The 16,987-nt window shown below is 35.7% G+C and overlaps 1 protein-coding gene across 3 annotated transcripts in view; it reads right to left on the bottom strand.

Moving 5' to 3' along the window:
* Positions 1–16,987, bottom strand: part of SPoCk (secretory pathway calcium atpase) — a 518,064-nt gene that overhangs the window by 102,458 nt on the left and 398,619 nt on the right. For all 3 annotated transcript variants that reach the window (XM_090398525.1, XM_090398527.1, XM_090398526.1), the window contains exon 19: positions 16,206–16,274. In XM_090398525.1, the coding sequence (XP_090254651.1) occupies positions 16,206–16,274 (69 nt within the window). The remainder of the gene's footprint in view (positions 1–16,205; positions 16,275–16,987) is intronic.

A 16,987-nucleotide genomic window follows, 5' to 3' on the forward strand; every position in this document is an offset into this window, starting at 1 on the left:
TATGTATATATATATATATATATATATATATATATATATTTTGTTTAAATATGATATTCGGTATGGCACCAATGTGCGGTAGGGCAATGGCTACAAAGAGCACGTTGTCAGGTGATTTGAATTGCAAGATTATGTGTAGTGGTGTCTGTGTGAAATGTATTTGGTGAGAAAATTAAAGGATATGTGGAAGGAAATTGAAACTAGAGAGAGAGAGAGAATGTATTAAATGTTTCAAGAGTGAGTGAATGCATATTAGATGATGAGAATGCTGCAAATGTTAGTAGAGTGGACAGTACTGACGGTAAGATAGAAAATGATGTTATTAATGCCAAACACGTGCCCATGAAAATGGAGGAAAATGAAATGGACATTAATAAAGAAATAGTATGTTTGATTGTTATCCTACACAGGACAAAGAGCAAAAGTGAAAAATTGCAGATGCAGCAAGAGATTTCACTAGATGTTAGAGTTCACAGAGGATATGAAATAAGCAGTGACCACTTCCTTGTTAAAATAAAATTAAGATTACCACCTAAATGGCTACAAGTAACAAGAACAGAAAGAAAAATTGAAACATTTGTTTATAAAACTAGACTATTGAATGACACAAATGTACAATGGCTATATGAACAAAGAATTAACCAGTATCTAGATAAAATAAAACAAAATGAAGAAATAGAAAGGCTTAATATAAAAACGATACTAAATGCAGCAGCAAACGAAAGCTTAGGAAAGACCAAAAAATTCAATAAAAGAAAAAAACTGAAGATCTGGGATGATACAATCAAAGAAATAATCAAAAAGAAAAAAGAAGCCTATCACAAATGGTTAAGTAGTAAAAGATTAGAAGAAGAAATAGAATATAAAAGAATAAGAGCCATAGCTAAAAGAGAAGTCAGAAAAAGACAGAGAATCATGGAATAAATTTGTTTCTAATTTAGAACATGATTTATATAAAATAAGACCCAATGTATATAAGATTTTGTAACACCTAAATGCAGATACCAAAGAAAACATAAAATTAAACACTGAATTGAAATTAGAAGAATTTCTAAATTACTACACAGAACTGTGGGCAGACAAATATTTTAAAAAAGACAACTGGCAAACAATTAACGAAAATGAAAAGGAAATAACTGAAGAAGAATTAGAAATCAGCCTGAAAGAAACAAGAAACAGAAAATCACCTGGAGAAGATAAGCTAGGTTCAGAACTATATAAATACGCAGGAACAAGATTCAAAGGAAGACTCTTATTATTTTTAAATAAAATTTACTCAACTGGTATCCCCCCAATAGAATGGAAAAAAGCAATTGTGATTCCTATCTTTAAGAAAGGTAATAGAGATGACCCTAAAAACTATAGAGGTATCAGTATACTAAATTCATGTTACAAAATATACAGCAGAATCTTAAATAACAAACTAATGAAATATTCCGAAAACTTTATTCTAGAGGTACAAAATGGATTTAGAAAAGGACGATCATGTATAGACCCAGCCTTCTGCCTAAAATTAATAATAGAGAAAAGAAGAGAATATAATTTAGAAACACATATTGCATTTATTGACTTTGAAAAAGCATTTGACAAAGTTAAAAGAAACATATTATTTAACATATTAAAAGAAAGACAAATACCAAATAATATCCTAAAAGCCATCACAAGTATATATGAAAATAATCAAATACAAATAAGATTAAATCATGAGCTATCATATACAAGAGAGATAAACCAAGGGGTCCGACAGGGATGTCCCCTCTCAGCAACTCTTTTTAATATCTACTTAAATGAAATAATAATAAAATGGAGTAAAAATTTACATCAAGGAATTAAACTTTCACCTACAGTTAACTTAAACACTCTCCTCTTTGCAGACGACCAAATAATAATTACAAATTCTGAAGATAACTTACAGAAAGCTGTTTTAAATCTAAATGAGATATCCAAAGATTATGGTATGATAATATCAATGGAAAATTCAAAAACTATGGCCTTTAAAGGACAAGATCCAGCAAGAACTAAAATAGTATTAGATAACAAGATCTTAGATCAGGTGAATTCATTTAATGAATTCACCTGATTTTAGTAGTAGATATCTAGGATGTATGATCACTTATGAAAATGAAAAAGATATAAACATAAAAATTGCAAAATATTTAAAAATAACAGGAGTAATTAACTCTATATTTAAACCAAACCTAGTTCAAAAACAAACCAGGCTAAAAGTCTACAATACATTAGCCCTACCGGTCTTAATGTATGGAAGCGAAATCTGGACAATAAAACAAAAAGACAAACAAAGATTAACAACAGCAGAAATGAAGTTTATGAGAAAAACTGCAAAGTATACCCCATTTGATCACAAAAGAAACTAAGATATTATGAAAGAATTAAACCAAGAACCAGTAAATGAAAAAATTAAAAAATATAAACATAGATGGATGGAACATGTTCAAAGAATGAAAACAGAAAGATTACCAAAACAAGCCTTAAAGTACAAGCTATTAGGAAAAAGAAAACCAGGACGTCCTCTTAAACGATTCAACGATGACTTCTAAGGCCGGAACAGGCCATACTAGGCCTAAATCCTTGATACGTATGATGATGATGATGATGATGCAGCAAGAGATTAGCAGAGCCTGAAAAGAGGAGGAAGCAGGTGGGCTGAAGTACCAATAAAGACTGAATGAAAAAAAAAGGAAAGCAAGTTAAGGAGAAAATTATATACGGTGAGTCAATGATCAGTGGAGTACTTAATGAAACTGTGACAAAATCATGTTTCCCAGATGCAAAATTTCACGGTATTAATCATGATTCCAAATCCAAATGCAAAAAAGTCAAAGGAAATGATTGCCTTGGTTGACACAAATGATTTGAGAGGCGAGAAGAATTCTATGAGAGAAGATGTAAAGGAGTTGTTAGAAAATGCAAAACTGAAGAGCAGGACGGTGAAGATTGTAAGTTTCTATCCTCTATGATAGAAGAGGAGAATGAATAAGGACATTCCTAGCTAATGAGTCTATATGTAGGTTGTGTAGAAAGAATGATGTAATAGTTGAGGATCTGTGTTTGACGGAAAGAAGGATTTGTACAATGCTGAAGGACTGCATCTAAATGATTTTAGTAGTAGATATCTAGAAAGAGCTTTGTTCATCAAGCATGCTGAAGCACAATTTCAGGAAAACTTAAGCAATTAAGGTGGAAGCAAGTGAGTTTGGGTGGAGGCATCCATGATTCTAATGATGTGGAAGTACGGATGTGAAGGCATCCATACTTCCTGAATTGACTACCCTATTGAATAGGGTGAAGTAAAGGTGGGTAGGGACCTAAAAGGAAGCCGCAGTTTCTATATATTAATGCCAGAAGCATCTGGAACAAGAGGAAGGGGAGTTTGGCATTGGTTAGTGCAACAGATGATGTAGTTACAGGGAAAGAATGTGAGGGGGTTTAGTATTTTCAGGGAAGATAGAGAATATAGGCTGGAGGAGGGGTAATGCTGATAATAGAAGACGAATTGTAGAAAAAAGAATAACAGACAGGTGGGAGGGTGGCTGTTCATTTGAAGCAGTCTGGTATTAGATCTGGGCCAGTAAAAAAAATATATATATAGTTGATTATTGCTATGGGCCAGGAAGTTTCATGGATGATCTGGAAGACATGTATCGGCAAATTAGTACAATGAATACAGATCGAGTGATTATTATGGGGGACTTCAACTATGGAGATATAGACTGGATGGAAGAGAGAGCACATGGCAGGAAGGAAATGGAATTTATATACCTACTAAGAGATAATTACTTGAGGCATGTGATGGAGGGGACTCAAGATGAAAGAGTATTGGACTTGGTCACAGGATCAGAAGAGCTATCCATAACCAAGGTGACCATATCACCTCTGATTGGTGAAAGTGACCATGTGATCTTGACTTGGGAGATTGTACAACATGAGGAATATTCTGTCAAGAAGAGGTATATGTGGAACTACAAGGCAGATGATTATGACAAGCTTAGGAAGAAGCTTAAATCTGTGATATGGCATGAAGCATTGCAGGGTAAGGATGTTAGTAGTGCATGAGAAATAGATAAAGGTCATCTAGAAGAAGAAATATATTAAATTGTATACCTAAAGTGAGGAGGGTTAATCAGGTAGGAGTTAGATGAATGAGTAATATCATTAAGCATGAGCTGCAGAAGAAGAAAACGCTGTGGAAGGTATATAAAGAGAAAGATGACCAGCAAAAACTCACGAACACTACAAGGCTCTAAAAAGAGAGGTGACCAGCATGGCAAAATCAGATTACGAGAAAAATCTAGACGAGTATGCCAATTCTTTCGTTAAGTGGCAAGTAAGAGGAAGAATTGACTATGGAAGATTAACCTTAATGAGTGATGTTCACGAAGTGACAGAAGCAGATAAAATAGTTGAGTTACTGAGTGATCACTTTGCAAGGGTATATCATCTTAGTGAGGTTTATGTGACAGATACTAATGTGAGAACAGAGGTGGATGAATTGGAGGCTCTTAGGATATTGCAGAATCTCAATGTAAATACAGCTGTGGGATTAGAAGGTTTTACAAGAATGTGCAAGGAAACTGGCAATGCCTCTAACTAGGCTCTTTAAGTCTTAGCTCTTGTAGAGTTCCAAGGGAGTAGTGGAAAGAGGGCAAAATAATTCTCTTGCACAAGAGAAGTTCTAAGACTGCAGTTGCAAATTATAGATCAATCTCAGGTGAGGTGGTAAAAGTATTGGAAAAATTGGTCAAAAAGAGAATTCAGGAATGGATGGATAAAAATATGGTACTATATAAGGGGCAAGATGGCTTTGTGAGGGGTTGGTCATGCATTAGTAATTAACAGTTTTTATAATAGTGTAATAGCAGAGTTGAATAAAGGAAATTGCTACAGGATAATTCTGCAGAATTTTGCAAAGCCATTTTACAGAATACCACATGGAACTTTGTTATGCAAATCAGAATAAATGGGGATGGATATGATACTGGTTAAGTAGATAAGAGGGTGGCTGCTGAACAGATATCAAAAAGTGGTATATAGACGAGTAGAATCGAGGATAAAACAGGTGACTAGTGTTCATTGCTGTTTAATTTGTACATAAATGATATAGGAAATAACCTAAAATTAAATATTTTCAGTTGTCTGCTGATGATACGAAATAAGGTATAGTAATAGATAATCAAGGCGAAAGAACTTGCAGGATGATTTAAATAAGCTGTCAATATGGGCAAAAGATAATGGAGATCAGTTTAATGTGGAGAAATGTAAAGTCATGCATTTTCAGATAAGTAGATTATAAGCTGTGTATCACATTGATGGCACTGTACTCCAGGAAATAGATTAAGCTAGAGATTTAGGAGTGATGGTAAACAGAGAGTTAAAGTTTATTGCTAAGGTTGCTCATAAGGTTACTTGGCTATTGAAGAACATGCTAATAAGTAGAGATAAGGAAGTTGTTCTTCCTCTTTATAATGCCTTGATATATCCACATCTGGATTGCTGTGCTCAAGTCTGGTCTCTCTCCTAGGTTTATTGGGGATGAGGAAGTGGTGGAGAAGTGATCCAGATGTGAGTGACCAAGTTGGTGAGTGGTCTGTTCCCTATGAAGACAGATTGAGGGTGTGAAAATTGCAGAAGTTGGTTAATGGGAAAAAAAGAGAGGATATGATAAAAACATTTAAGTTTTTTAAAGGGTTTTATAGGATTGATGCACAAAATTGCTGAACAATGGCTGGAACAAGAGGTTCCAGCCATTGTTCAGCAACAAAAGAAGGGATCATCCCTGGAATTTGAATAAAGGTATGGTTAGTAATGGTGTAAGGGCTAGAATTTTTGCTTGGAGAGTTGTCAATGAGTGGAATGGGTTGCTAGAGTCAGTTGTGAGTGCTTTATCTGTTAATGGGTTCAAGGAGAGGTATGACAGATTGTGTGTGTGGATAGTTTGGGTCTCCTGCAATGAGTCTTTGGACTCCACAGAGGTGCCCGTACAATAGATTTTTAGCGTCAGTATTTTTATAGCATTCTAGTTCCATTTAATTTATAAGAATACATAAGAAAATAACAATATAGAAGTTGTTTTTATTTTTACCATTTTGATGTTTAGTTCATATTTTAGATTCCTGAAACAAATATGAATTATTCTGAATGTGTTGTGTCTGCATGCATAACAAAGAATTTTGGTCATTTAAAGTTATATTTCTTAAAAACCATGTTCCATGGAACTTTAGTGTTCAACAAAAACTTGTAGGGATTCCCCACAGCACACCGATATTTATAACTGTATTAGATGTAATTTTTAAAAATTCTTCAGTGAGTGGGGAAAATACAAATTTTTATTAAACTAACTTATTTCTATAAACAGTATATTACTTGTATTTGCAATATTATGTATCATATGTTTTCTTGATTAAAATATTTTGCAGGCAGGCAATGGTTAATTGTATATATTGTGCTATACTGCAACTTATTAAGCAGAAAGTAAAGAGAAATTATTTATTCCAGCTATTTAAAGCAATGATTCTCAACCTATTGTGCACGCCTCTCCATCAAAGGGGGGGGGGAGGTGCAAAGAAAGTGGAAATCAAAGGAAAAACTACTTTATTGAAACAAAAACATTTAATGAAACTATTTATTGAAACAAAAACAATATAAAAACAAAAACATAAAATACACTCTGAAAATAAAATAATAAAATGTATAAAATCCATTGTATTGAATAATAAGTTACGCTTACAGGAACATATCAATATTGCAAAATATACCGAGCAACTAATTAAAACTAAATAATAACAAGGAATCTAAAAATCAATGGCTTCCTTGGGCCTGTGTTGCAGAACAAAGCTTTTCATATGATGGTGAAACATTGGAACTGACACTCTTAGTTCTCTTTCTATATATAACTGAGATCTATATTTTGTTTTTTATCGCATCTATATTTATATTTTTATAGCCTTTAAAGGAATGGGGAGAACCGACCAGAGCTTCTGACCTAATGTACAATCCTCGCCGTCTCGTGGTGCACCCTGTTGGCTATCTACCTGGACACTGATCGAATGAGGATGGGCTGGCAATTTGGGATTTAGCCGACCAAATTGTATTCTTATTGGCTTAAACCAATATAGAAAATGATGGTTAGAAAATGTGACTGCCTGCCATTCTTCTTGAATTGCAGGCAGTCTCAAGTAGAGTGATGTGGGCAAATATCAGAATGGGAAACTGGATAATGAGACTTATTTGTGCCTATGATCCCACAGAAGGTTCTATTAAGGTAGAAGTGGAGGAATTTTTTGATGCTTTAGAAAAAGCAACTGACAATGAAAAAGGAAAAGTTGGTCCTTGATGGGGATCTAAATAGCAGAGTAGGAAATGATTGTTAGACATACAAAAATATTTTGAGAAAATTTGGAGAAAGGAGCAAAGCTAATAATAATGGCAAATACCTTTTGAATTTTGGTTGGAACACCATGTTCCAACATAAAAGTGTGCACAAATTCACAAGGAGTGAAGAAGCAAGGAATAAGAAAAGTCTCATTGACTATGTTATTGTTGATAGTGATGTTTTCTCCTTAATGCAGGACACCAGAGACAGAGGATTTGAAATTGGAAGCGATCACTATTTAGTCTTCAGCAGGATAAAACTGAATTTCGTATTGAAAAGAATAACATGTAAGAAAGTTTTAAAGCGAATAAAAGTTGAGCAGCTCTCAGATGTGAACTGTAGACTAAAATACACAAAGATTATTGAAGAAAAAATAAAAGAGTTTGAGAACAGGAACCAAACCTTGGATATTCAGTGGTAAGCCTTGAAGAAAACCCTGATTGATTCAGCCAGAGAGGCATGTGGTGAGGTTGTCTGCAAGGATAGAAAAATCAGAACTCCATGGTGGACACAGAAAGTTAAAGAGGCAGTGAAGGAAAAGAAGAAAGCATATCAAAAGTTCCTGGTAAATAAGTCAGCTTGTGCGCTTAGAGAATACAGAGACAAATGTAAGAAAGCGAAACACTGTGTAAAACTACCTAAACAAAAGTTATGGGAGGACTTTGGCAAGAACATAGAAAATAAATATCAAGAAGGTGGTAAGATATTCTGGAGGTTGTTGAAGAACCTAAGAAATGGAGAAAAGAGTGCTGTAAAGGGAGTTAGAGATGATAAAGGTGACATGAAAACAGGAGAAAAAGATATCCTTGAAGTATGGAGTAATTACTTCGAAAAATTGCTAAATGAAACAAGCAGTGATAGCACAGTGGTAAAAAACACTCAACAGGCATACAGTCAGGAATACATATCCATACTTGAAGTAGAAAAAGCCATCAAAGGCTTGAAATGTGGAAAGGCAGCAGGAATAGATGATATTCGATCAGAAATGCTGGTGTGGTGGTGCAGCCACTGCATAGTGGTGGTGCAGCCAGAAGTGCAGCCACTGCATAGTTCAGAAAGCCTGGCCAGAGGGACGAATTCCCAATGATTGGAGTAGAGCTCTAATAGTACCGATATATAAAAAGGGAAATAAAAATGAATGTGAGAATTACAGAGGTATTTCCCTACTGAGTGCAGTTAAAGAAGCGAGTGCAGCAGGTGGAGAGGATGTTTTGAGTGGGAACACTGAATGTTGGAAGCATGACTGGAAGTTGAAGAGAGGTGGCTGACATGATGAGGAAGTTGGGCATTTTGTGTGTGCAGGAGACAAGGTGGAACGTTGGAAAGGCAAAGGAACTGGGAGATGGATATAAATTGTTCTACTCTGGAGCGAATAACAAGGGAAGAAATGGTGTAGGAATTATGGTGTGTGGCAGAATGAATGACGAAGTACTGGAAGTGGGTAGAAGGAACGCCAGGAACATGCGAATGAAATTGGGTCTTGCAGAAGAGCGGGTGGTTGTATTATGTGTATATGCCCCGCAAGTTGGCTGTACAGCAGAGGAGAAAGATGAGTTCTGGAACGCGTTAGATGAAGAAATGAGGGAACTGGAAGAAAATGAGATGGTGATTATCGGAGGAGACTTGAACAGACACATAGGGGAGATAGAATAGAGACTGTGAAAGGGTGCATGGTGGCCACGGAGTGGAAATGATGAACCAAGAAGGAGAGAGGGTTGTGGACTTTTGCAGTAGCGTTTGATCTGGCAATTGTGAACACGTTTTTCTATAAGAGGGAAGAACATTTGATAACATTTAGGAGTGGTAACAACAGTTCACAAATTGACTACATTTTGACTAGAAGAAAACATCTTAAGGTTGTGACAAATTGTAAAGTAATTCCAACAGATCAAGTGGCACAGCAACACCAACTGCTGTGTGAAGACTTTAAAATAAAATTGAAGATAAGAACCTCTGGAAGCCATGGGATGAAGACAATTAAGTGGTTTCGCTTAAAAGAAGAGAGTGTGAGGAATCGTTTTAGGGAGAGGGTGTTAGAGAGGATTTTGGATGGACTGGAAAGTGTACAAGATTGGTGGAAACATAATTCAAAAGTAATCCTGAGCTGTGCAATTGAGGTGCTTGGTGACACATCTGGAAAGATTAGAGAGCAGAAGGAGGGTTGGTGGTGGAATAATAATGTACAAGTGGCAGTGACAACTAAGAGGAAGGCAAAGCAGAAGTGGGATGAGTCAAGAGTGGAAGAGGACAGGCGAAGGCCATGGCATATCAAGATCTGTATGATCCATTAGAAACAAAGGAAGGACAGAGAAAAATTTACCAACTAGCGAAATGTAGAAATAAAGCAGCAAAGGTCATCTTACATGTGAGGCAGATCAAAGACGCTGAAGGAAGAGTATTATGGAGGGATGTGGACATAAGAAACAGATGGAAAATATACTTTGAGGGACTTTTGAATGAGGAAAATGCAAGGACTCACAGAGAAGTTGGGCAGAACAGTAGAGTGGAAGTGACGGAGGCCATGAAGAGGATGAGGAATGGAAAATCGGTGGGCCCGACAGGATTCCAGTGGAGGCATGGAAGGCACTTGGGGAAGAGGGAATTGACCTGCTGTGGGACCTGTTCATGAAAGTTTGCCAACAGGAAAATATACCTGAGGAATGGAGGGAGAGTACTCTTGTCCCCATCTACAAGGGTAAAGGGGATGCACAAGACTGTAAAAATTACAGAGGAATAAAGTTGATGTCCCACACAATGAAAATCCTAGAAAGGGTTCTTGATGGAAGATTAAGGAAGGAGGTGGAGATTGCAAAAGAACAATTTGGCTTCATGCTCGGTAGATCAACAACAGATGCTATCTTTGGGTTATGGCAGATGATGGAAAAGTTTTGCGAGAAACAACGGGAGCTACATCTGGCATTTATTGATCTGAAGAAAGCATATGATAGAGTGCCAAGGCAAGAAGTCTGGAGGTGTCTGAGGGAGAAGAAGGTTCCGGAGAAATATGTCAGGTTGGTGCGGGAGATGTACAGAAATGTGAAGACAAGTGTTCGGACCTGTCTGGGACAGACAGAAAGTTTTCAAGTAACAGTTGGCTTGCATCAAGGGTCAGCATTAAGTCCATTTCTGTTTAACATTCTGATGGAGGTGGTGACGGAGGAGGTGAGAGAAGATGCGCCTTGGACAATGTTGTATGCAGATTCAAGAGAAGAAGTGGGAACTAAACTGGAAAGATGGAGAAAAGTACTGGAAGAGAGAAGTATGAAACTGAGCAGAAGTATGACAGAGTATATGTGTTGCACAGTGGGCAGTGGCCAGGAGACAGATCTGAAGCTGGAAGGAAATGTCATCAGGAGGAGAGGGACTTTAGATACTTAGGTTCAACAGTGGAAGAAGATGGAGGAGCTGAGAAGGAAGTGGGATACAGGATATAAGCGGGTTGAAGGAATTGGAGAGAGATGGCTGGAGTGTTATGCGATAAGAGGCTGCTGATCAATCTGAAAGGCAAAATCTATAGGACAGTAGTGAGGCCAGCTATGATGTATGCTATAGAAACTGTGGCGCTGAGGAAAAATAACATCAGTAGCAAAGAAGTAGCAGAGATGAGAATGCTTAGGTGGATGTGCGGTGTGACCAGAAAGGATCATCTGAGAAATGACTATGTGAGGGGAACAATGAAAGTTACGAACTTAGGAGCGAAGATACAGGAGGCAAGGTTGAGATGGTTTGGTCATGTGATGAGGAGGGAGGACGAAAATGTGGGAAGAAGGGTCATGCAAATGGATGTGCAAGGAAGGAGGAAGTGTGGGCAGCCAAAGAAGAGATGGAGGGAGCTGTTAGAAGAGGACTTGAGGATGAAGAACTTGGATGTGGTGACAGCCCAAGACAGGAGGATGTGGAGGAGACTCCTCATTAACAGTGACCCCACTTAAGTGGGAGAAGCTGCAGAAGAAGAAGAAGAGTGTTTCTGGCAAGATCTATGCAAGTATACTTGAGAAACAGTTCAGAAGAACTGTGGAAGAAAAGCTTGGTGAAGAATAAACTGGATTCAGGCAAAATAAAGGCTGTCAGGATCAGATTTTCACATTACGACAGATAGTTGAGAAATCATGGGAATATAATAAATAATAAAGAACTGTATTTAAGTTTTGTTGATCTGGAAAAGGCATATGGCAAGGTGTGCCAAGAGAGAAAAGCTATTCAATGTGCTACAGTTATATGGTGTCAATGGGGCATTATATCCAGCAGTTAGAATTGAAGGAAGTACAGGAAGATTGTTTAATGTTAAATCTGGTGTGAGACAAGGATGTACATTATCCCCTCTGTTATTCATTATCTATATGGATCACATTATGAAGGAAAGTGGTATTAAACATGATATCAGAATTGGAGATGTTAATGTCAGCTCTTTGCTTTATGCAGACGATGTTATACTTCTAAATAAATCCACTACAAGTTTGCAAGATTTCCTAACTAAATTGAATAACTGTTGTATTAGACATGGTATGAAGGTCAGCATTAAAAAGAAAAAGACAATGAAAATAGGTAGAATTATTGAAAATGTCAACTGTGTTGTGAACGGGGAACCTGTGGAACAAGTAAAACATTTCACCTACTTAGGCATGATTTTTAGTGAAGATGGTAAATTAAATATGGAAATAGACAACAGAATCAACAAAGCTGGTATGGTAGGAAGTCAATTGAATAAATTCATATGGAATAAGAGAGAAATTAGTCGGAACACTGAATTAGCTGTATACAAGACAGTCTTCAAACCAGTTTTAACTTATGGATCTGAGAGCTGGGTCAGAAGTAAAACACTTGACCAAAGACTAGAGACACCAGATATGAGAGTCCTGAGAAAGATTAGAGGCATGAACAGATGGCATCAATGGCAATATCATATTAAAAACGAGGATATTAGGAAAGAACTTGACATTGTCAGCATCCAGGAATGTGTTAGCAGAGCTAATCTCAGGTGGTATGGTCACTTAAACAGAATGGGCGAGGAAAGATTAGCAAAACAAGTGTTCTCTTCCAGGTTGGCAGAAAAACGAACCAGAGGAAGACCAAGATATAGGTGGATTGATACTGTACAAAGTGCCTTAGACGATAGAAATATAAGATCTGATAATGTTGGAGTCTTGACAAGTAACAGACTGATTTGGAGAAAAATTGTAGATAGGAAGTTAGTAATGATGTAAATTTTTCATGTAGTACTATCATATCCTGTACAGCCCTTGAGGGTACATGTCAGGAATTTGATGATGAAGATTGCAATTTTGTCTCTTAATTCGTAAACACGTTGTAAACATTTACCCTGTGATAATCATCTTGTCTTGCAGTAAAATAGTAATGCTGAATGTTCTGCTCCAGCCATGTCTTTGCAAAGTTCAGAAAACAATGTTAATTTTAAGGGTCTCATTTTTATGTAATTCACCATGGTTATAACTGTTGTTTAAAAGTTTACAAGGGCTTGTAAACTTTTAAACTTTCCAAACATAACTCAAGCACCATCAGTGCAAATTAAAACACAATTTTTCCACTGTATGTTTGTCTTGTATATAAGATTGTCCAATATTTTGAACCATTCAAGTGGTGTGGCTCTTCGTTCTATTGGTTTACAAAACAATAACTCTTCAACTGCTGATAATCCATTGCAAAATCGAACATAAGCAATTAAATGACAGTCCTTGTTGCTATCTGTTGCCTCATGAAGCTGAATTAAGAATTATTGGTCACAAAGCTTCGACAAAAGTTGGTGCTGCATATCTTTACATATATCACCAATTCACCGAGCAACAGTATGCACTGCAGTTGTTTAGTAAAACTTTCTCCGAGCATAGTTTCCACAATATCAATCACAGCTGGCAGAATTAAGTCTTCTCTAATGGGCTTTTTGCACTTAGCTATTTTATATGGAACTTTGTAAGTAAAGCTTTTTCATATACAGACAAAGCTTTTTTAATGCTAGATTTTTGCCTTTCAAAACATTTCAATTTGGCAGCAAAGGCCTCTTGAGGTTTGTTAACATACTCCTTATGAAGTGTTTCCAAATGTCTTTAAGTTTATTAGGTTTCATGCTATCAGCTGCCAAAATTTTCAAACAAATAACACACAGTGATCTTTCTTCATTATTTAATTCAGTCTTTGTAAAACTGAAATCTAAATATTCTGCTGCATACGTTTTTGATTTTACTTTTGGAATATATTCTGTAAACCTGAATTTGTTGATGTTATCGCTCCACAGTAATCAGATGCCCACTTATGTCCAGTTAAAAATTTATCCATTTTTCTACACTAGAAAAGGTTGTTTTTTTTTATACCATGTATCACAGTCATTGCAAATAGGAGTAAGATAATGGTGACCATCAACTTCCTTCTCACTGTTGGTCACTACTGTAGTGTTACTGCCGTCTTACCATTTCAAGCCTTATTTATACTCGCAGAAACATTTCCAGGACATTCGAGACTTCCTGTAATGAAATCGCAAATGTTTCTGAACAGCCAATACAATTCAACGGTCTGTGAAGTGATGCCAGATCCATACAATTTTCGAAAGATTTGATGACATATTTCAATTTGTATTAATATTTAAAAATTTTAATTAATTCCTAGTTTTTTTTTTTTTTTTGTTTTGATAACTTTTAAGGGTTTTGTCAATGTCTCAACACAAGAATTGCACAGGGGGGAGGGGGGGGGGTGCACCACAAAAACTAATATTAAAAAAATGGCACACGCATGAAAGAAGGTTGAGAAATACTGATTTAAAGAAATGCAAAGAGAAAAAAAATTAAAGGCTGTGTGGTTTCATTAAAAAATTATTCTAAAGATTTTATACTTTAGGAATAAAGAATCAATTTAACTTTTTCTCTATTTCCACAATTACACAATATGTGTATCTTTCCTTAATTTAAAAGATTATTTTTCACTTGGTTAGACTAGAATAAATTTAGTTTAATCCTTTATCCAAGTGTGAGCAAACAAAGTTTGCGCCTGAAAATATCTTCAGGACTGGGGTAAGGTAGTACAACACCGGGCAACTCGTAGCAAAAGTGGACCAAGCTAACATCACTCCTATCCCAGTATCTCCCATAATGCAAAACATATCTCCTTGCAGATGTGTATAAACTTTCAACATCTTTCTCTAAATCCAGAGTAATTTAATAAAAAGGTGGCACACCTTTTGGCAACTCCTATAGGTAAATAGGACCTCGGTATTGCTTCTGCCTGGTAGCTCCACTTCTGGGCCTGGCTCCCACTGAAGAGACCTCAATAAAGGTCGAAATTAGTCTGGGTAGTGGCCCTTCTCTTAATGCATAGCATTATTCATATCTGCAAGGAGATGTGTTTTGCATTATGCGAGATACTGAGATAGGAGTGATGTTAGCTTGCTCCACTTTTGCTACGAGTTGTCCGGTGTTGTACTACCTTACCCCAGTCCTGAAGATATTTTCAGGCACAAACTTTGTTTGCTCACACTTGGATAAAGGATTAAACTAAATTTATTATTTCCTTAATTTACATTTCTTATAAATATAAGAAATATATCAATACATGATAACCAGTTTTCCATTGAATGTGCTCCCTCTCTATCTTACATGATCAAGGCCATCAATTAGAAAGTTGACTAATGCATGTTGGCTTTCCATTACTTTTTCCATGCCTAAGACAAATGGCGAAATCTGGCTTGTTGCTCGAGTCAGTATGTAGAATAGGATTTTCTATCAATTCATTTTCTTCAATGGTGAAGTTATGTAAGTTGGTATACAATTTCAAGTCTAATTTCTATTTTAAAGATTAGGTTATTTTTCTTTCTCTTGGGACAGATTGCATATGTTTATCATGAAGATTTCAGCTAAATGACATTAATTTAATCTATCATAATATATTAAACTTAAACTATTATGATAATAATTTAATTCTTATAAATTTTCTCATAATTCATATCCTCCTAGTTCTCTTCTTTTATTTCTTCCATTGTTTATGCAATTTTTTTATAATTTTTATGTTGTCCTCTCCTTTGTTTTGTATACTGTCTGTGGTTTTCTTCCAAATCTTCTGCATTCTGTCAATAACATGTTCTCATTTTGCATTCAATGTATAGTCCCCCTGCTTTCCTCCCCTACAAACATACCGATGTTCTGCTTTAATGCATTCGCTATTAAACAGAGAACATGTTTCAGACTTTGTCTACTTGGCTATGAAATTTTTAGGCTTTTTTTTTTTTGCTCTTAATGCAAACAAATGCACTATATTGTACATCCAACAGTAATGAAGTCTGCATGCTGTTGCTAATGGTTTGCTTTAGATTATCTCCTCCCCCTTTTTTATCCTTGTTATTTTGATACTTTGATCCATAGTTTAAAATTGATTTTCAACATGAATTAGATTTACACTTCCAATGACACAAAATACAAAACAAAATGGAATTAATACTTATACTTGTACACTGACAAATAGTTCAGTGAGTGCAGATTCGAAGTTTATAATACTGCATCCATAACTGGCAATACCTACACAGCAATGCTTGAAACATTGCCATATGTATGTATGTGGTGGGGAAAATATGATGATGATTCAGACACACTCAATGCTTGGTGTATGGGATAAGACTAAGACACCAGTTACTCAACTGTATGCCATATTTTTTTTTTTTTCAGCAGTAGAAGAAAAGGCTTTTCCTATAAATTCACTATATTCTTACACTACAGTGAACATTTATTCTATGTTGTTGTAAGTTCTGATAATAAATATCTTATGTTTAATATAAAAATTAAACATCCAAGAAAATACAAGCCAATAAAAAACTTACGTGCTGAGTTGAAAACGGACAAAGTTACGAATGTTATAAAAAATTCCTTTTCCTTCTTCTATAGCAGCCCTATAATCAGTAATAATTATATGAATAAATTATCTATTACATTTATGACAAAAATACTTCATTAACTCTCTCATGCATAAGGGCCTCATATGAGGACACATAAAAACGATGTCCTCAGATGGGGACATTTAACATATACAGGGCACAAATTTAGCAAAATTAATGAATTCTTGGTAATACTGTAAGTTTAAATGGTACTGATTTTTAGTGGAACCTGTGGCATAGTAATTAAATAATAAAGTAACACATAAAAACCACAGTGATATCTTTAATTAGTAAAAGGACAGATATATCGTACCTAAATTAATAGTACATCTTCAGTGTCTGTAACAGTAATAGGCATGGAATACAAGCAAGACGTTTGGTAGGTCAACTATTAAAATAGAATTGTTACCACATGCTAGGAAATAATAGAAATAACAAATTTAATCTATTAAGATAAATGGTTTTTTACATAAGATAAAAGTCTCCCAGATCTTTGAGAGAGAAATACAGTCATTTCTATTTAAATTCGGTCAGTGTAAGATAGTTTCACAACTTTCTTTGAATAAGCGTTCATATTTGAATCTGCATCTATGGAGGAAAACTGCTTTATCCCACTGGACACTATGAGTAGAGTCAATACTGTGCTGTGCCAGACAAGACTTCAGAGGTTTGTTATAATCAATATAATATTGATGTTCTTTTATTCTTTTTTCCAAAGAACAGCCAGT

The sequence above is a fragment of the Typopeltis vanoorti genome, chromosome 9, assembly GCF_054136105.1.
Source record: "Typopeltis vanoorti isolate ZY-2024b chromosome 9, IOZ_Tvanoo_1.0, whole genome shotgun sequence".
Classification (NCBI taxonomy): domain Eukaryota; kingdom Metazoa; phylum Arthropoda; class Arachnida; order Uropygi; family Thelyphonidae; genus Typopeltis; species Typopeltis vanoorti.